This window comes from Vidua macroura, chromosome 6 (assembly GCF_024509145.1).
Source record: "Vidua macroura isolate BioBank_ID:100142 chromosome 6, ASM2450914v1, whole genome shotgun sequence".
Taxonomy (NCBI): Eukaryota; Metazoa; Chordata; class Aves; order Passeriformes; family Viduidae; genus Vidua; species Vidua macroura.
Genome location: NC_071576.1, coordinates 29444272 through 29466329, shown reverse-complemented (window position 1 = coordinate 29466329; position 22058 = coordinate 29444272). Strand labels below are relative to the sequence as shown.

Here is a 22058-nt window from a genome sequence, read left to right as displayed (position 1 = left end):
AAAAGAGAAATCAAGGAGCTCCTGAATGTTAGAGGGGGCCTCCAACTCCAGCTCTTCCAGAGGGAGTGGAAATGCAACAGCACAGCCACTCCTGCTGCACAGGTATCCCCCTCCCGCATCTCTCTGCAGCTGGTTGTGACAGCAAGCAGGTGAGACGTGGAGCTGATTGCCTTCTGGGAAGGAAAGGGTCTGGGAGGCACATATTGCTGGGCCAATACTTGTGGGGAGATCTTCCACAGCATCCAGAAGCACAGTGATTTTACAGTACCTGCTATCAAGGAAAGAATCAACATTTAGAGAATGCAAGCCATATCCTCCTATTTATGCAATAGTTGAGTTCTGACACTAAATTTCACATTAAATCTTATTTATTTTTTATTTTGATTATATAAATTATTTTCAAGACACAGACTTCTATCTTCTAAAACAGCCACTATTTTATATTAAAAAAACCAAACCAAATCAAACCTCAAACCTAAAGAGAATAAGAATCATTAAATTTAAACAAGAAAATTGTCTACTTTAGGTCTGTATGTATATGTGTGTTTACAATGCTCTGATTCTCTGATAAGTCAGCGAGGAGAAGAGTTCTTGCAGAACTAGAAATCTCAGCAGATTAAAATGTATTTTTACATATTTGTGCATATACATGCATACAAATATTTTCCCTAAGCCTTCTCTTTAACTTTGCAATGGAAGAGCATCCCTGACTTGCTAATAAGCTTCAGAGACCATGTCTGTACCACACAGTAAATGAGTACTCCTCTCTGGAGAATTAGCATAGTTGAAGTTGGAAAGGAAAATATTTCTGGTCAGAAACATCACTGAGATATTTTAGTAAGACAAAACTGTGAATATTTTGTAGCCTTGATCCTAAGACAGAAGTTAATTCTTGATTTATTTTTGTGCTTTGAGAAAAACTTCAGAAATTTGGAACTCTGAGACCAGAAAAGTGTTTTTAGTGACAATGTGAAATACTCTTTCCTTCTTATAATCTACAGTCAAAAAGTGCCACAGAGATACTATACTGCTGAAAGTGTAAAAAATGGCTAGAGAGAACTTCTGTGATGTCTGGTGTCACATGCTGCATTTTAATGGCTGCAGCAATGGTTTTGTAGACTTTTCCTTCTGATGGAACATGTCATCTGTTGTCATCAAACTTTTTCTGCCATTTCATTTCAGCTAAGACTGTGAATTCTGTCCATTGTACTGGCACCTAACAGAAATAGGAAACTACATTCTGACCTTATTTTTGAAAATAAAAAGCAAGTGAAATCATCAGGAATAGTAAGTATCCTGCAGACCAGACTCTTCTTTTGGCAAAGAGTCCCATTGCTTATATAAAGCAAATATCTTGCCATTGAAAATGCTGTAAGGCTATTTCTTGTATAAGAAATTATACGGAGATAGTGATTGTGCAATCTCCTAATAGGGTCATGTGGTGACAGAGGGACAGTGGGTGCTATTAAAAGCTTGACATTTATCACTCACAGTGTTTAAATTTATCATGGAATTTGTGGCATTTGCCAATCTAAGTATAGAGAATGCCACAAATACCACAGAATAGATAAATACTACTATGCAAAACCCAACAAACTGCTGTTGGTTCTTTGCTAAATCTACAGAACTCTTCATTCTGGTGCTACTGGCTGGAATTTCTCAGAACGAAAAAGCAAAAAAAAAAGTTTTTTAGGATTTTCTTTTCCTTTATTTTGACTGTTTAGACTAAAAGGTTTTATGTATAGGAAATTTTTCAGTATGTCTGTCTGTAGCCTCCAGAGAAATGGAGCCCCTATCAAAGTTTAAGGTCTTAAAGGTAACAAAAAACAGATAATGGACTAACACTTACTTACTTTGTTGTTATAGTTTAATGGTTATATTTGGGCAAAGGCTGGATTTGATGATCTTGGGGGGGTCATTTCCAGCCTTTATGATTCTATGATGCTATGGCATATCATTCACACAGACAAAATGTACATGATAGTACATGAATTTTATGAAATGTTCTATTGGAAAATACATTATGTAACTTGTGATGAACAATTGTGGAATTCCCATTGGAAAAAATTACTTTTCTGCAGATAGTTGTTCTCTAGGACTCTGAGCTTTAGAGCTCTGTCAAAATCCTGAAGGACAGAATTGATATAATCAGTCACACTGTACACTTGCTCTAAGAAACACACAAAAATCATCATTATTTTCTTTGCAATAATTGCAGAAAAGACATTAAGATAATATAGTGTTTCATGGAGCTATACTTTCTTCATCTAACAAAGCATCTTTGATGGTTGGTGGTAGAAGAGATAAAGGCTTTGCCGTTGTCTTATGAGTTTGGGTTTATGGAGTCTAGGCACCCAAACCCAATTTGTACCTTGGAAGATATTGTTTCTTGACTTCTCTTTCCCAAGCTCTCGGGGTGAACATGAAATGGACAGCTGCTCTCAAGTCACACCAGCAGGTGCAGTTCTGTCCCTGCTTGGCTGGAGGAGGTGTTGCGGTGCGAAAGCAACAATTCTCTCTAAATTGTGTAAAGGGTCTTCTTCTACAGCTTAAGAAATTGAGGCAAAAAATTGCAAGAATGTGTCCATAGTTGTGACCAAGTTCTTCAGCTTTAGCAATGATGTGCGCTTGATTCCTTAATGGGATTCTAGCCTCAGAGAACAAACCTAAGCCTAGAGTTCCCTGCCATGCAGCTATTGAGACTGGTGATTTGATTATCTCTTAAATTTTTGAATGCATCTGGTTACAGCAGATGGCACTGAAGAGTATATGATGAAATTCCTGGGCTATCAACAAGACCTGTGTGTCATAAGTCACTCCTGCTGTTAGCTCATGACATGAACTCTTCACATTCATTTGTTATTCTCTTCCAAATTCCCTGGTCTTTCTAAAACCACAATTTGCCTGGTGAGAGCAATGGTGGGAAGTAGGCTAGGGAAAGAGGATAATGTATCAAACTTCAGCCATTTCTATAATGATTTAAAATTTACATAAATTTATCTTTTGAAAAATTTCTTGAATAATCTAATGTATTTTGCCTCAGTGAGTATTTCTTTGGAGAACTAGAACTTCAGATATACCTTAAAGGCGGAACAAAAAGGCTGCACTATATTCTTAGATCCATTAAAAAAAAAAAAAGCCAAAATCTCAGGTCAGATAAATCTAAATGCTGCCCTTGTTTTGAAGCTGATCATACTAGTAGGGTTGTCTAAAGTAGGTGAGGATATGGCTATTTTCCAAAACAGTTTTGTTTCCTTCGTATGTTGCAAATCTCCAGTGCATGCTTCCTCAGCCACTGAATAGCTAAAAAGAATCAAATGTTTCCTTTTGTCTTTGTGAAAGGGCAGTTTGTGTGGATGGATATTTCAAACTGTGTGATTCAATCTTGATGCTAGTGCAACCTGTGCGTACCTCTGAATAGACTTTCTGACTTCTGACAAAATTATTTTCATAATAAATATCACACATAAGAAACACTTTTGTGTTCTCTTAAGTAAAAAGGCAATAATACCCAGTCACAGAAGACCACTTAGAATCTAGGTTATATACTTCTTTAACTTTGCCTTTTCTGTGTGTATTGTGATTTGGTTTTCTTATCTACATATTCACTTACCTAAAAATAAAAATATTTTAACAAGCTAATTACAGACATTGTAACAGCATGCTTGATTTGTTTCAGAGGCAGCTGTGATAGGTCTCTGCAGGACAATCATCATGTCCTGTGAAGCAAGTATGTTGGCACTTCCTAGTTCTGGAAAGACTGTTTTCCCCTGCTGCTGGCAAAAGAACAATTAAATATCTTTATTTAATTCTTTTGATATATACACTTGATATATTTCTCTGACCAACCTTCCCAGTGGAAAGAAAGCATAGCATCTTATTTATGTTGTCAAAATCAATGTCTTTACATTCTACTTCCTCCTGCCCCCACCCCAATCTTAAAAATGGAAGAAAATTACATTATGGAGGAGGGCTGATCGTAAGAAGAATGTCTTTTCAAAAGGGGAAACTCAGAGCCTGCTCCCTTTTTGAGAAGGTTTCTACAGTCATGGTCCCGGTAGGAGGCTTGCCACACAATTTAGTTTATCTTGTTGGCCTCATGATCTTTCAAAGTGGAACATGCAGTGTGAAGTAGTATTTTCCATTCAGCAGAAGCTGTGCCTACACTGTGTGTATGACTCATCCACCTGTCTAGTTCGTGTTCTTTGGATTAATTGATCTATCTTTGAGCTCATGTTTTCTCTCATGCCTTGTTTGTTTTTGTGGCAGTCATATTTGGATTTCACACATTTATTTTTGCTGTGCATTGTGCCTCCAAGCCCGAGGTACAGTTTGCACTGACATTTCAGGTAGCATGGCTTTGGACTTAGATAACTAGTTGGTGTAATTACTAAATATGCTTCACAAATATTTATTAAAGCCCTGTGGGACTGGCTGACATTTTTTTCTCTTCCCCATTGCACTAGCATTCCTGTGAGCCTTTTCCCTTTGTAATACAGTTTCTATCCCAAGGCTGATCCCTCGTGCCAAGGAAATAGTTAAAATGATGAAATGTATCAAAAACACTAATGAAACAAAGCAAATCAATAATTTATCCATGCTTTTTTTTTGACATATTACTGATTGAAATGCATTTTAAACAGATGAAGCCTTTAAGTGCTTATCAGAAAATACTTGAATCGCCTTGCCTGATTTTTGTCCACTAAAATTGTAGGATAGATATACTTACACAGTGAAACCAGGGCTGGAAATAAAATTATTTCTATTTTTTAAGATCAGGAGAGGGTATGTTTTGAGAAAACACTGGGGACCTATGTCTCACCATGGCATCTTGAAACTCCTGTCTGAAAGTTGTGTGTAATTTTCATCTATTTTAAGCAATGAAAAATCTTAATTAAATTGAAAGCTTTGGAGCCCTAGTCCTTCTGGCTTTTTGATTCACTGTAAACCCTCTTTTCTTTTTAGGCAAAGGGAAGTCTCTGGGATGCAGCAAATCCTTCACAGATTCATTCTTAGAAGTTTCCACCTGAAAGAATTTGTTTCATCCTGCCTCTATGCAGTAAATCAGGATGGGGAAAGGGAGAGTTACTGTCCCATGTTAGGAGGTATGACTTCCTTATGGGCTAGAATACAGTCTGAGTGACTCTGTCATGAGGAATTTCCTTGTGAAATGAAGATATTATGTAGAGGGTTATTGAAGAAAATATATTTCTTTTATTGTGCTTTGGCAGGTACAGACTTACAAACACATACAGGTGTAGGAGAAGCTTGAAAATCTGAAAAAAATAGGTAAAACCTGATGAAATATTGGCAATTCATCTTAGTAACTGGTAAAAAATCAATAGTTGGTAAAAATATTTACAATATAAAATATTTATCCATTTGCATTTAAATATAAATATATGACATTCACACTTATTGTAAATGCAGGCAAACCCAATGGGAAGAAATGATGATGTCCAACTCCAGTTCAGAAGGCTGAATGATTTCTTTATTATAACTATGCTATAATACATTAATATACTATACAAAGGAAGATACTAAAACTACATACCTACTTTTCTAACTACCATATCTAACTCACTCACAACTTGTGACCTTCTCTCAAGAGTCCAGACATAAGTGGATCTGATTGGCCATCAGGCTCAAACAATCCTCACCAGAATCCAATCAAGCAATCACCCCAGGTAAACAATTCTCCAAACACATTCCACACAGGAAAAACAAAGAGAAGAAATAGAAATAGTTTTCTGTTTCTTTCTCTCTGTGCACCTCTATGAAAATCCTGAGAGAGAGAGAAATGTGCTTGCCACACACACTCTGTTGCATCCTTTGAAGTTCAACTGACGAATATTTTAAAGACTCTGTGGTTCAGGCTCTGGTTTAGGTGTTTAGCCTCACAAGAGGTGTGTAATGTAGCCCTTCAGCTTCCCTTGATCCTCAGTAAGGTGTGGAGCTGGGCAAGCACAAGTGGGAAATCTATCCAGGGGTGACACAAAGAGATTCTTGGTGCTGCTGGTAGGGTGAGCCAACCTGCCCACCCCAGGCCCCAGCTCCTGGGAATGTTATAAAGATGTGGACAGAGTAATGGAAAATACGTCTCTCCATGCTCTTTCCTACTTGTAGAACAGACACAGCTTTAGATTAGTGAAATCATGAAGCAAAGTACCATGACAAATGTTCTTTTACTTTTTTTTTTTCCCTATAAATCAGTGATAGCTTGGTTAAGTTTATCAGAGGAAAACAATCCTCACGTTCTTGTGGGAAAATGTTAAAGATATTGCAAACACTGCAGAGCAGAATTTCTAAATCTAAAATACCAAGTAAATACTTGATTCTAAAGAAGACAGATTTGCATAGGATACATATAAATCTGCAGCCCTTGAGCAACTCTAACCTATGCAAGAAATTATGTGGGTTTCACTGTCATCTAGAACAGTAAACTGTAACTTCCAGTCTATAGCAATGTTACACATAATGCTGATTTGTCCTTTTCTTAAAAACACAGAAATAAATCACACATATTTGCAGCTGTCCTACAATGTTTCATGAATGATTGAATTTTTCTTTTTCTCTTGTTGTGTCACAGGTTCCTGCATTATAGTTGAAAGCACACAATTTCTAATAGATTCTGAAAAATATAGTTATGAGTCGAATATTTCAGAATATGAAATACTTTGCAAAATCTATAGGTAAGCATTCAATTTCCTGTGGAATAAGAGAAACTTATATCCTGAATTTAATTTTGCTCTATTTTGAAACGGAAACATTACAAAATTTTAATTAAATACTCATCCTGGAAATCTTTTCCTTTAGGAAAGATTAACAAATGGTGTTACGAAAACAAAGCATGTTGCACAGCACTGAGCAGATGCTGTTTGTTAGTAACAGTTGTGGAACTCACAAAAATGCCAGTTTTAATCACCACCTGTGAAATTTCATATGTGCATGATTGAAATGGGTCTGAGAAAGCATTCTGGCTCTATTAATTGGTAATTTCCAGTAAAAGTGTATAGCTCTATATACTAGATTAAAGATTCTAGACTAAAAAACTGATACTACTGAATATTTATAAACTTACATTAATTTGAAAATAATAAAAAAGATATTATATGTATATATATATATATATATATATATATATATATACTCCACAAAGTACTTAAGATTCTTTTCCCAAATTCATGGCTATATATTCTTGGTCCATATGTACTAACGTCACTTAAAGCCAAAATTCAATAGGTTTTACCTAGGATCTTACCTGGTACAAAGTCTAAAATCTTGTGGAATTTAAATATACTTTCCTCACAGAACCAATTTAACTCACTTTAGTAATCTCTTAGAACAGGATTCCTAGAGAATTCCTATAGGTGGGTTTGCCTCTGCTCAATCCAGACACTTTTCCCTAACACATTGCTCATATGCACTATAGGGAACTTTAGCCCCTTCTGTGGTAAGCAAGTTATGACTGAGCAGGGCCTGCTCGAGAGGTGGAGCCTGTAGTATTAAATATTCAGGTGCTTACTAATCAGGTGTTAACTAATTTTCACTAAAATGTAAATCTCAATGTTTGAAAGTTCCACCACCCACTACTCAGTGTGGTTTTTAACTCCATTGTACCACTCAATTCTCCCAGAGGCCAGTGCATGATAGAGAATATGACACCCCCCGTCAATACCATACTCTCTGGCCCACGTGTCTATGAGGTTATTTTGAACACGAGTCCCATTGTCCAGCTCAATTCTTTTTGGACTTCCATGTCTACACAGGGCTTGCTTTTCAAGACCCAGGATGGTGTTCTGGGCCGTGGCATGAGACACAGGGTAGGTCTCCAACCATCTTGTGGTTGCTTCTACCGTGGTCAGCACACAGCGCTTGTCTTGGCTGGTTTGGGGAAGGGTGATGTAATCAATCTGCCAGGCCTTCCCATACCATTATCCCCCACATCACAGGGCTTTACCCACTTGGCCTGATTGATTACAGTGAATGTTTCACCGTTACAAATAAGCTGCGAGATACTGTCCATATTTAAGTCCACCCCTCAGTCATGAGCCCCATCTGGATGTTGCGTCTCTTCCCTAATGACCCAAGGTGGCATGGGCCCACCAAGCCAAAAATATTCACCCTTATATTGTCAGTCCAGATCCACCTGAGACACTTTAATCTTGGCAGCCCAATCCACTTGTCCATTGTGGTGCTTTTCCATAGCCCAACTCTTGGGCACACGTGCATCTCTTGACGTACTTTTACAGCCAGCTTCTCTGCCTGGGCACTGATGTCTTGTCACAATTCAGTAGCCCAGAAGGTTTCCCTATGCAAGGCCAACTGGTCTTTTTCCATCCATCCATCCATCCATCCATCCATCCATCCATCCATCCATCCATCCATCCATCTATCCCCCCAGAATATTTGCTACCATTTATGCCACAGCGTAGAGGTGGAGCACCGGCCATTTCTCTTATTCAGTGATGTACAAATCCAGCTGGATGGCTTTCAGCTCTGCAGCTTGACTTGATGTTCCACCTTGCCCCTCAATAGTTTCTGTCTCACCACATAGGACTCCCCAGCCAGGACACACATAAATACATATATCTGTGCATCCGTGAATACATATTTATGCCTTATATATCTGGAATAGAATGAATATCAAATATATTTCACAAATGTTTGTTACAACTGTAGAATCTTTGAATGACAGAAGGATTAAAACCCCTCTGCATTTCTTACTGATCTCCGGCTTTTTCACTCCCATTCACTGACATAGTTTACTTTCAAGTCAATCACTTGAATGCCCTAGTTATTTCAAGGGACTGTTTCAGCCTGGCTTCTGAAGGGAAGCTTTAATGTAATGTGAATTCCCTTCTGTGTCTGGTGAGATGGGGAGGGAGAGGACAAGAGTGAGGGGCGCCAGGAATACTGAAGACATATGGTGGTGTAACAATCAAAACAAAGGAAAAGAACTCCTCAGTAAATCGTGTCATCAGACTGAAAGCAGCTGGGAGCACAGAGATTCAGCGTTTGGTTGAAGACAAATGTAGACAGGGCAAAGATAAGCAGTAGGTCTGAAAAAAGTGCTTGATGTAATGCATTCATGCTGAAATACTGAAGCATGATTTCTCATATTTTATTTTCTTTTTTTTTTTTTTATTATTTTTTTTGCATGGAATAGGAAAAGCATCAAAATGCTGCCAGGACTTCTAGTAGAGAGGACTTTTTCTTATTACTGGATCTTATTTTTCTGTTTTTCTGGATATTCTGAAGCATTCAATAGCTTTCTCATAATTCATATTCTGCCATAGGAAATTTTAAAATGTTCTGGAATAAATAACTTAAAGATTTTAAAATTCTGTCGCTTCTAAAGCCAATGGGAATTGCTATTAGTACAATGAAAATTTACAACCACAGGATGGAGATATTATGATATAATTTTTTAAAGGTTAAAAGGTTGCAGTTAAATTTAATTATGTTTCTTCTGATGAAAATTTGTAACTCTTTTTGATGGAAAAGAGAAAGATAAGGTTTGCCAAACTGAGTCTTTCAATATTCTGCATTGGCTCTGGCATACTGGTAGTATAATTGGCTGGTATTTTACCACAATGCCCTAATCAGTGATATTGGACTACATTTATTTTTTAACATGTATCTTTGAAGGAATAGACACTAGGAATAAAACCATTTGTTCAACAGTGAAAAAATTTCACTCCCATATTGAATTAATTATTATATTAGTATGTAGATATTTTTTGCATCCTTAAAATGTGTACTAAATCTGTTTCTAGAGCAATCCTTCATAATCTTTTCTGTCCAAGGTATTTTTGAAAGGCTCTTTCATCAGGGTACATGTAAATTTAAAAAGAAAACTGAAACGAAAACCCACATAAGATTGGCTTACAAATTTACACTTAGGTTATCATAATCCATGAAATTGCATAAACGGATGCTTTAGCACAATGTGAGTGCTTTTTTCAGATTTGTGAGAATCAGAAAGGAAACTCAACAGACTGGCAGCAGATTATCTGGTCAGTAGAATATTTTACTTCTTTTGTATTTCTTTGCAGAGCCTGTCAAGTAATAAGTATTTGTTTCAAAGATATTTTCCTTCCCCTGGCTGCATCCTACCTGCAAATAAATCTGAGTTTGCAAGTAGTGCAAATGCTGCTGCATTACGAGCTGTAAATATGCCAGAAGTAAATGTAAGCGTAATTCAATATATAGGTCCAAGTTATTTCCTAGGAAATTGATTTGAACTGTTAATTTGTGCATAGAAAGGTCCCTGCAGACAGCTTACATGAGCCTCTTAAAACTTGGGTGATTTTTTTCTGTCAGGAAATAAAATATTCTGTAACTAGAAAGTGTGATACTTTTTTTTTTTTTTTTTTTTTTTTTTTTTTTTTTTTTTTGTTAAAGCAGTTATATTCTGATATTTTAAATCCCCTTAGTTCAGAAGACTGTGGAATATTTACTTAGCACCTGCCCCCATTGTGAATATTTCTTATGGTAGCCCCCTTCCCCCCTTGCAAGAATAGTTATGGAGCTTCAACATGACTTATGAAGCCTCACTTTCAAAGTTCATGACTATTCATAGATTTATTCCTTCTTCACTGATTACATTCTTTGCTTTCCTGAATATCTTTCCATTTATAGCAGTCTTCATTTGTTGATATGGACCTCTGATGCATAATAGAGTCTTAATTTGATTATTAGGTTAACAGAGTGTTTTGTCTGTTTGTGCATTACAGGAAACCTTGAATTCTGTGCACCTGACACTGCTACTGTCAAGCATGAAGCATATAAATGCAGGCTCTATTCCACGCTCACAACAAGGACCACAAGAGCCCATCCTGCAATTGGCAGCTTTGACACAAACACTGTTGACTGGATGGGAAGAGAGTGCTACCCATTTCTTGGCAGCAAAATGAGTATTCTTGCAACGTTGCTTTCTCATGTGAAGGACTGAAGTCATTAGCATATCCAAATCTTTTACCTTTTGGGAAGTCATTACTTTCAAAACTGCAATAAAAATACACTTTCTCTGCTGTGATATACTAGAGTTATCTTTTGAGGGCATTTCATTTGAGAAAAAGACATGGAGAATGATTTCTTATTAAGATCTACATTCAGCAGCTAACTGCAGCTAGAATTGTACTCATACAGTGGGGAGGGAACGTACACACAAATGCTCATTTTAATGAGAGAGAAAGTGTAGGTAGAAGCAGATGACCTAGATGATTTTATGAATAAAAGATTTAATCTGATGCAATCATTTCATTAATACACACATGGCACCAAATGAAAACAGAGCATAGCAGATGGCTATGAGAGGTCTTAAAAAGACATTTTCAGTTTAGTAGCTAATGCCTTAGATTTCGTGGACAACACCAAATACTATAAAAACTGAAACATTTATTGTACAATCTTCCAAAGAATGTTCTAAAGCTTTATGAAAGTAATGCTGAAAAATCTCTTTTGTGACACTAGTTAGAAAATGCAGTCACATTATATATTATACAGCTATAGGGCAACGTAATTTTTCCACAAAAACTGCTGAAAGAAAACTCCATACTTTTATTTATTTATAGTCAATATTTGTTTAATTTAATTTTAATTTATTTCATTTATTTGCTTCAAGTTTGCTACAAATGGTGGAAATAGTGGTTTCCAATATAACAATGAAATACGGTCATTTATTTGTCATGCAGTTTTAGAATATAAATATGACATATATTCTTATGCTATGATGATGGATCCACTGCAAACAGCTGCAAAAAATTGCATTGAGGGAGATTGTTGTCATAGTACTAATAATTGATTTGATTTATTTTAAGACAAAATATTTGGAGTAAATTTAGAACAAATGTATAACTTTAAAAGGAGGCGGTGAATGTGGAAGGCTCATGTAGGATCTGTATTGTGTTTTTACACTAGTAAACCTCAGCAGAGAAAGCTGTTTAGCACACTGTATTACAGCAGTGGCCATGTGGCTACCTCACCCTGACCCTGTCATGTCATCCACGCCCAGGTTGCAGGGGGTCAGCCAAATGTGTCAGTTCTCAGTCTGTTCTGCTCCATCCTTGAGGAATGTGCATTCTGCAAGACTTGTTTGCTCTCCAGACCCTTTACAAAACCAGATCAGGGCAAAAGGGCTGGATTTCTTAGAGAGAATCTGGCCTACAGCTTCTTACAGACAGATTAACCTCAGTTTGGCTTCAAACTGAGGACACATACAGTCTCATTCTTCAGACCTAATCCACGATTGACTTAGTCTATATTACTTCATCAGAAATGAATATCACGGCACTGGCATCTTTGAACTCATGCAGACTGAATTTTCTTTTTGCAAAGATTGTTTGAGATTCTGTTGGGAATGACAGAGTTTATACTGAATTTGGATGGAAGAGGAGTACTTATTCTCTTTGAATGCAAAGCAAGAGGAACAAAAATACACCCTATCACCCAAAAGCCTCTGTGTGGAAAAGCAAGCTGATTTTGTTTCCTGTCTGTGCAACTGATAATAATATTGAACAAGACAAGCTTAGCCCTGTTGCAAACTGTTATTTCTGCTTCCTTAGGAAACAGTTCTTCGTAAGCCAGGAGATATAAAGTTTTGATAATCCTGAATACTTTTGAATGAAATGTAGGCATGGGTTTCCAGTCTGAATATGTACACACTGCAATGTGCATCCACAGCATCTCTGGCAGCCTGCTGCTCTGCAAATCCTGGCTTTGTCATTGGCTGAAGCATTCAGGGGAATGGTGTAAAAACTAAGATGAACCTTTAGAAGCTGAAAATCTTCTTACGTCTACAACTTACAGTCATGACTATACATAGTCTGAGCACTTTTTGATTTAGACAATTTGTCAGATGAGTCCAGAGGATAATGGAAATGCAGTTAATTGCATTCTTCATACACTTTTTACTGTTGTGTAAAACATTCAGAGAACATCATGTTGATTCTTATTACTTCTATTTTGACAGCAAGTCAGGCCTCAAATAAAGGACAGAAATTCATAGCCTCAGAAATCACACATATAAATTTGAGATATAGAAGCTTCCTTTGAATTTTTTAGCCATGTAAAATGAATGTTGGCCTTGTGAAAGAGAATCACGGAATTTTTTTTTCCAAACTCACCAAGGTCTGAAGTCCTGTAAACTTTCTCAAGAGGAAGGTCAAGTATCCTGCATGTGAATGTGGTTGCAGTGGCATATGAGGTTACTGCTGAAAAAGGAGATGTCAGGTATTCCAGAATGAGATGCAACTCCTGTAAAAGAAGGTCTGAAAGAATTTAACTTTAAACCATAAATAAATCAAAAGCAATTTAATAACAATGTGTATATGTTTGCAGCATTCATTTATGATATTTTCCCTCCTTGTCTTCATGACTGAGCTATCAGGAACACAGCAAACATTGACTAACTGTTAATTAAGAGACCAGTGCTTGATACGATCAGAATGTAATTCCTTTTCATTTAAGGGTCCTAAAAGTTCAGATAAATGGGTTTTCTATAGCAGTACCAGGGAACAGCTTTCCTTTGTAGAAATTCTGTTATTTGTCTATGAACCAAAATTTGCTATCCTCTCCAGTAACTTCAATCCTGGGTTTTCCCTCTGTTTGGTGTGCTAAATAGGATTATCATCATTAGCTTCTTAGCATATCCTCTGCCCTCTGTCCTTCCACACATGCATTACTGCTTCCCTTATTGCTTTGATTTCTCTCTTTTTCAGACCCATCTGCAAACAGACAGTTTGGGTCTATATGAGACACTTGGTTGTCAGGGTAGCTGGATAGATACCACAATCTTCTTAAAACAACCAAACCAAACTCCAGCTACTTCTTTATAGCTTTGGTATTGTTGCAGTAGCAATTTTTAGAAACAATATACAAAAAGCCAAAGACTCTTGGCTGGGAGTGGGGTCTCCCAGTCAATAAAAATCTCTCAATTTTTGTGCAGAATTTCTGTGTATTCACTGATCCTCTCTTGTTTGATACTTTCCTAATTCAATCAGTCAACTGACCCAGTATCACGTGAAGCAGAGACCATCTGCATAGTCCAAATGAAAAGACAACAAACCTTGGGGAGTCTAAAGCATACAGATGCCTTCTTGCACAGATGAAGCATGGTCCCATTTATTCAGAAAACACTTAACATCTTTAATATAACATCGAATTGCTTCATGAGCTGCAAGGAAAAAAAAAAAAGAAGGACTACACTATTTATGATCTATGCAGTTCTGCTTTAGAAAGAATTTGATTTTATGGAGTTCAATGGTAGGAATATTATGATAAGACTGATAAGAATTTTTCTTATGTTGTTCTTTAATTAGATTAGTTGAGCAGGCGTGAAGGTTTACTTGATTATTTTGTAAATATACAGAATACGAGAATATATCTTACACTGCTTCACTGTAGTAAATTCCAGTTGGTACCAATGTTTTATGTGGAAATATTTGGTGATGTCTCAGGTACAATCTGTAAAGGGTATATGTAAAATAAAAAAAAACTATTTTAAGCACAGTTGTTTTTGAGAATAAAATATGTGTACTGATTATAATGCAGGGATTTATTCAAGATACTTTTTTCTTGTACTGTTTAGAGATGTTTTGTATGAAGATTTGCTGTCTTTTTTAGCATGAATGCAATCTTAGTCTCGGAATTCTGAAACAGGTATAAATGAGCTTCATTTCCCTGCAGTGATTCTTATAACTGTAATCAGGGGAGAATAAAGATACAATTTGAAGTCAAATATCTTCCAGGGCTTAGCAGTTCTAACAAGTAAGGTCACTGCTGTATTACACCGCAGTTTTGATCTCCAGGAGTGAGGCAAAGCCCAGCAACCCCTGGGGACCCGCGGCCAGGGGTCCGTGACTGGAGGGGCCGCCGTGTCAGCCTCCCTAGAGCAGCGTTTCGGAGGGGCAGCCGAGGCAGCGCCCGGTGCTGGCGGGGCTGCGCTCCCGGGAGGAGCGCGGGGTGTGCCGGCGGGCGGGGGCCGAGGGGCAGCGGGAGCCCGGCCGGGGCGCTCCGGCAAGGAGGCACTCGGTTGCACAATGAGCCTCGTGCCTGCCGGGGCAGCCCTTCCTCCGCCCTCCCTCCTCCTGCTCTGTTTATTTATTTCATTTTTTTTTATTGCATTTATTTGTTTGTATTCACCGGAATAATAAAAATGAGAAAATCCGAGCGCTGCTTTTGGCTGCTCTCCACCAACCTGTCAGTGACGCAAGCGGAGACTACTTAAAGGCAGATTAGAGGCAGCAAGACATTAAAGCCAACCTTCCTCCCTCCACGCCGCCGGTCCGCCCGCCGCGCCGCACCGCGCCACGAGCCGAGCGGGCCGGGCCGGGGGCGGCTGCCGAGCGGCCCCAAGCCCCGCAGAGCCGAGCCGAACCGGGAGCCCTCGGCTGGGCTGCCGCCTCCAGCCGCCCTCCCGCCACCGGACTGCGGGCGGTAGAGACGGGCTGCTCTTCCATTTGTTTTCCCTCCCCCTGAAAAAAAAAAAAAAAAAAAAAAAAAAAAAAAAAAAAAAAAAAAAAAAAAAAAAAGGAGGGGTGAAAAAAGGCAGAAGTGAAGAGATCCCCTACGCTTGCCAAAGTCTTTGTCTCCGGATGAACAGCGATGGGGGAATGGACTATTCTAGAGAGGCTACTGGAAGCTGCCGTGCAGCAGCATTCTACTATGATAGGGAGGTAAGGGTCGCGGGAGAGCTGCGGGGAGCACGGGGGGATCCCCTCCTGTCCGAGCCGGCCGGCCGGGAGGTCGGCGGTGCACGGAGGGTCCCGGCTGCGCGGTGCCCTTCGGCCGGGCTCTTTCGGTGTGTGCCTGGAGCTCGCGTGTCTTGTCTGTGCGTGTGTGTGTTTGTGTGTGTGTGTGAGTGTGTGTGCGTGTTTGTGTGTTGGAGAGGCTGGTATGCGGCACGGGGCTCGGGGGCATGGGGACACCGCCAGCGCCGCCGTCCTTGTCCCCGAGGAGCCACGGGGCACCGGACGGTCGTCGGGGAGACGCCACTACCATCGGGGTCCCGCTGCCGGCGCAGCCCCTCTCCTTTCCCGGCCGTGCTCTCGGGGGCCCCAGGGCCCGTGTGATCGCCCTTCGGCCGGAAGGGCCGGGCGGGGGCCAGCGCTGACCGCCGCCCGCGGTCTGTGGCACACGGCCGCGCCGAGGCGATGCCGCACAGCCTGCGCGCCCCCCGCGCGGAAGCGGGGCCGGTTCGAGGCGCCGGGGTCGGTTCGAGGTGCCGGGGCCGGGGCCGGTGCCTGAGTCGGGGCCGGTGCCGGTCCGCTGTGCCGCGGCGGCGGGGCCCGGTCAGCACTGGACAGCTCCCGGCCGCGCGGCGGCGGCGCGCACTGACGGGCTTCTCTGTTGCAGGATCCTGCTGACCGTGGTGGTGATCTTCAGAATTCTCATTGTGGCCATTGTAGGGGAGACGGTGTACGATGACGAGCAAACGATGTTTGTCTGTAACACGCTGCAGCCAGGCTGCAACCAGGCTTGTTATGACCAGGCTTTCCCCATTTCTCACATAAGGTACTGGGTGTTCCAGATCATCATGGTGTGCACCCCCAGCCTGTGCTTCATAACATACTCCGTTCACCAGTCTGCTAAACAAAGGGAACGGAGGTACTCCACTGTCTTCCTTACCTTGGAAAGGGACCAGGATTCAATGAAGCGTGAGGACAGTAAGAAAATCAAGAACACGATTGTCAATGGGGTGCTGCAAAACACTGAGAACTCCACCAAAGAGGCAGAACCAGACTGCTTAGAAGTGAAGGAAATCCCCAATCCTGCTATCAGAACTACAAAATCAAAGATGAGGAGGCAAGAAGGCATTTCTCGATTTTATATCATCCAAGTGGTCTTTCGAAATGCCCTAGAGATTGGATTCTTAGTGGGACAGTATTTTCTGTACGGATTCAATGTCCCTTCCATGTACGAATGTGACAGATACCCTTGCATTAAAGAAGTAGAGTGCTATGTTTCTAGACCCACTGAGAAGACTGTATTCTTGGTATTCATGTTTGCTGTCAGTGGGATTTGTGTGGTGCTTAATTTGGCAGAACTGAACCACTTGGGCTGGAGAAAGATCAAAATGGCAGTGAGAGGAGTACAGGCAAAAAGGAAATCCATTTATGAAATCAGAAATAAGGACCTGCCAAGAATGAGCATGCCTAACTTCGGCAGGACTCAGTCAAGTGACTCAGCTTATGTGTGAGGCTGTGACAGAACTGAAACACTGTGCCAGGTGGAACAGACCCAGATACCATTAGAGAAAGGTACATTGCTTAGGCAAGCATTTTATCAAACCACCAAGAAAGCCATTAAGGTATTGGATCTCCACTTACTGAACTAGCTGCAAAATGCAGCGCTATATAAAAGACTGAAAAAACAGCTCTAAAACCATGCTTGACCTAGCCTTACAGCACAGCTACTATTATTCCTACTTTTCTTTCTAATGATTGGGTTTTATCTGTCAGTGAAGCAGCTTTTTGGTTGTCATTAGGATGTTTACAGTTTGAACTGTCTGACTAATTATTGTAAATGTGTAGAATGTTCATATCAAAAACTCTGCAAGGATACTCTGTATGGGGTGGGGTGGGGGACACTCTTGCAATGTGCAGGCATAAGCACATTTTAAAAGGAGGGTAAGCACACTGTAAGGAACCTAACCACAGCTCAGTCAGGACATCTGCGTTCACGTATCTCACAGATGTCTTATTTTGTTTGTCTAGATCACAGACTTTATTCCTGGTGTGTATTACTAGCTATTTTCTATCATGGTTTGTGCATCAATTAGTCACACTAAAAATAAATGCTGAATATAATTTTGCCATTTTTTCTTTGCCTGTCCACACACACACACACACACACACACACACACCAGAGACCTTAAACATCTTGCATTAGTTGTGATCTGCATAATATATCAGTACATTTTGATTGATTCCCTAATATGTGCATGAATACGATGGAGTTGGTTCATGCCAGATGAGTTATGCATTTACCTACAATCACATATGATGACACACATACCAAAGGAAGAGAGTTCATTGCATTTAACTGTGAATATATCATCTTTTCTCTGCTCTTATTTATATAAGTGCCATACTTGAAACATCTAACTCTGTACTTAGTCAAAAGGTTGTCTTGGGATACCAGCTGGAGCGAAATGATTTTATACTCTTGTTTATTTTATGCTATTTGTTTAGTCATTGCAATGGTGTAAAAAGCAGCTAAAGTATCTATTGATAAATAAATTCTTGCCTTTTTTTTTTTTTTTTTTTGTAAGCCAGAGAAATTTGTTCTTTATTCTTGTATACAATTGTAAAAAAACTTACAGGGTTAAAATAATTGACTTACAACAATTATTCTTCAGGGTTTAAAATGTCTTGTTGTTATTCTAAACACTAAGCAACAAAACCTGGGAAATCAGGACTGTTTTTTATGTCTGTTTTCCTCCTTAAGCAAGCTTCCTCTGTCTTTAAAGCCTGATCCAAAGCCCACTGACACCAACAGCCTTCTTTCTGCTGACACTAAGGGCAACACAGTTGGCTGCCAAGGTCACTCTAGGAATAGCCAGAATACATTTACCCATAAATGAAACAATTGCAGCTTTTCATCAGGGAATCCAAATAGTAACCTCAGCGTTTCTGCCTTACAGCTGGTTTAAGAAATATGTTGTTCATGTCCCATCAACTTACTGGCAAGCCACTGGGGCAGTCTCAAATGAATCTCTGTTAGCAGCAATTATCTTAATATAGAATAGAATACTAAGGTTTACTTAATGATTTTTTTAAACATTTTTAAAATTCCTTCTGAATTCAACATAAAATATTTGTCTGGCAACAGTAGGAGTTGGATCAGGACTAAAAAACATACAAGTGCATTTCTAACTAAATAGTATCTGCCCTTAAAAGAAAAGGGCCAAAATGGTGCTGGAAAATTTAGGGGTATTTATAACATAAGAAGGAGACATGGGCTCAGAGTCATAAAAGGCCTTTTGATTGTATTTTATGTCAAGCCTGAAAATGGATTTTATTATATATTGGCTTGGAGATGATGCATATAAATCTTTTCTTCTTGGCTTACAACAGATACCTTAACATTCCATTCTTGTCATTTGCCAGCATTGTCACTTTAAAAAAATGTTGATTAATTCTTAGATAGTCTATCCATTATCACATTCATCTCTTGTCTTTTTTCTTCCACTGTGAAGCATTAAAGATGTGTCATGTTTTTAAAGATTTAAAAAATATTTTTCCTTATGTATAAATTTAAGAGTTTTCCTGATTTGATTATAGAAACCTCTAAAGACGGATTTCTCAAATTCTTTGTGATAAAAACGCACACTGATATTGCTAGTTGACTGCATGCTCACTGGAAAACTGCATGTTATTTTTAGAAGGACAACATGGCAGCTAAAATCTCCATCTGCAAAATAACAAGCTTCCGAAGATTATTATTTGACACACAAATCCAAGTCTGATTTTCATTTTGCAGAGTCCTGGGATGGTTTTCAAAAATCTCATTTTGAACAGATATTGAAAGGGAAAATATTATTTGACAGTCATAATCACTCCTTTAATGTTGAAGAAGTGAGAGATTGTGTGCACAGCGCTTGATCCAGTGCAAATTAAAATTGGAAAAACAACTTCATTGGGTTTTGCTTCAGGTTCAGCATATTTTCCTGTTAGGAAGAAGCCCTAATGCAAGTTTTTTTCCAGTGACTGCATAGCAGCTTTCAGTCAAACTATAGTGAAGGTGCATGTCTTGAAAGAGATAAGATTTTAATACCTTAAAATTCTAAGGTCATATTTAGAAAGTATCTGTTTATATTAGTCAATGCAAATAACTCAGTTAATTTAATTTTTTTAAATGTAGTTGCACATTTTTACTCCAGTAAGTTGGGATTCTTCAGATTTGTCCAAAGAGAAGAATATCAGGAAATGTAAATGCTGATTTATGTAACAGGATCAGCGATAAAGTAGGCAAAGACTTATATTTTGATCAACAGAAACATCATTCACCATATTTGGAATATGGCTTTTCATATTCCAGATGAGAGATGAAATGTGTCAAGAGATCAGTTATTCTAACCTTCCTTTTAAGTTGTTATTTTTCATTTCTTACCAACTGCTTATTTGTCATGGACAAGAGAAATATAGCAAACATGGGTTTTTTGTCAATGTATGTGAGAATCATATGATTAATGCTAATGGACTGTTTGCATGAAAGCTGACCATTTACAGAATAAATACTTTAAAATTGTCACAGCAATGGAAAGGTGTGTTAACTGGACAGAAATGAGTGAACATGAAGTTGAAGAGCACATTACTGGCTACTTAGGTCTTACTCCTGCCTCAGTGAAATAAATTAGTCTCACCATTGACATCTCTGTAAGGAACAGACATTAAAAATGAAAATTGAGTTAATGTTTGTTTTCTTCATTGTTTACATTGTTTTGCACTGGTGGACAACATTATGTGTCATGATAAGTGCAAACCTAAATGCTATATTCACTAAGCTCCTACAGAAAATTGCAACAGAATCTAACAAACCATTAGTTCCATGGAATTTTAAAATATACATTAAATAATGACATCATTTCTAGATAGACTTGGTCTTGTGCTTTCCACTCTTGTGTGAATTTCAAAAACTATTTACATAGGGGTTATGAACCATTTACCAGATATGTATAAGATACAATGACAGTCTATTAAATTTTTTTTAAAGAGGAATATTTTTTTCATAATGAAAACTAGCAGCATTTTTTTTCATGTAGCATTTTTGCTTGGGGAAGTTGAATTCACTGGTCCAATAAAGGGTTTAGTTTTAGAGACCTCTGACTGAAGAAATGTAAGGATTTTCATCTTTTTCAAGGGAAAATTGAAGAACAAAGAGGTAACTGAGATGAATCAATTGTAGAAGTCGTCAGATGGATAAAGAAATAAGAAACACAGAATCTTCAGAGTGGGTGCAATGCTTTTCTTGCATTATACCTAGCAGGGTAGGACAAAGCTGCTGCTATGTAAAGAACCATAGGAAAGAATGTACATGAAATGTTAAGTGTGAGGAAGAATTATTTTCCTGCATTTTTAAAAGAATACATTTTTTTCAGACCAAGAGGTTGGATCAGGTGGACATTGTGCCTGCATTCTTTTGGCTTTATTTTGCGTGAATATAACTGTTTCACCTTGCTCCTTCAGCAAAACAGATTAGAAGCTTTTGTTTGGTGTGCAAATATAGAAATGGGAATTAAAAAATTGGGTTATATGAGGAGAACATAGGCATATGTTTTCAGTACTTAGAGTCTGGTCTGGTATTTCATGAATTTAATGACAAGACTTCATTTTCTATGGGAGCAAGTCAATCCCCAGCTGGGTGAAGCACTTTTATTTCATGAGATTAACAGGTGAAATTACAGCATTTCTGTATTGCACACCTGTCCCTAGATATTTTGGAATGTTCTTCCCAGAAAGTCTATTTTATTGTAAACTTTCAGAAAACACACTAAGTTAGTATCAGCTACTAATACCAGATCCTAAACCTCACCGTCCTCTCAATGAAATGCTGATAGTATCTCTATGAAAAAAATTGGGCTAGGAAGTGCTTCATATTATGTCTATTAAAATGTTCTAAAGAAATCAATCAAGAGTCAACAGCCCATTAGATATGGAGTATTCCCTGGCACTGCATTAAAAATAAACCATGCATATAGTTATGTATATTTGAAGCTAAATGTTTGCAAGTTTGTGAAAAGATTTTACATAAATTGAATTAGCATGTTACAGATTGAATTTCAGAGACAGTTAGAAACTGAGCTAGATGCAATGATCTGACTGGATATTTAACATGCAAAAACCCCCAGCAATCACCCTTTTCCTGTGACTTCTGGGGCTATGGGCTATACCAATTGCTTTAGAGAGTTTAGCTGAGCAGGTGTCTCTCTAAGTGATGGCTTTTAAGAAGCTTGTCTTCGCACCATTAAAATCTATCAGCTTCTTCTTGGTGGTGTCTGAAATACAGATCAATCTCATCTCCAGGTTATGGAGACCCACATATAAAATGAC

General features: G+C 38.7%; 1 protein-coding gene across 1 annotated transcript; it reads left to right on the top strand.

Annotated features, from left to right (window-relative positions):
* The first annotated feature begins 15593 nt into the window (after nt 1-15593).
* GJD2 (gap junction protein delta 2) lies at nt 15594-17595 on the top strand. Its single transcript, XM_053980578.1, has 2 exons — nt 15594-15680; nt 16360-17595. Exons 1-2 carry the CDS (start codon nt 15610-15612, stop codon nt 17201-17203), a joined length of 915 nt encoding a protein of 304 aa, XP_053836553.1. The 5' UTR covers nt 15594-15609; the 3' UTR covers nt 17204-17595.
* The last annotated feature ends 4463 nt before the right edge of the window (nt 17596-22058 follow it).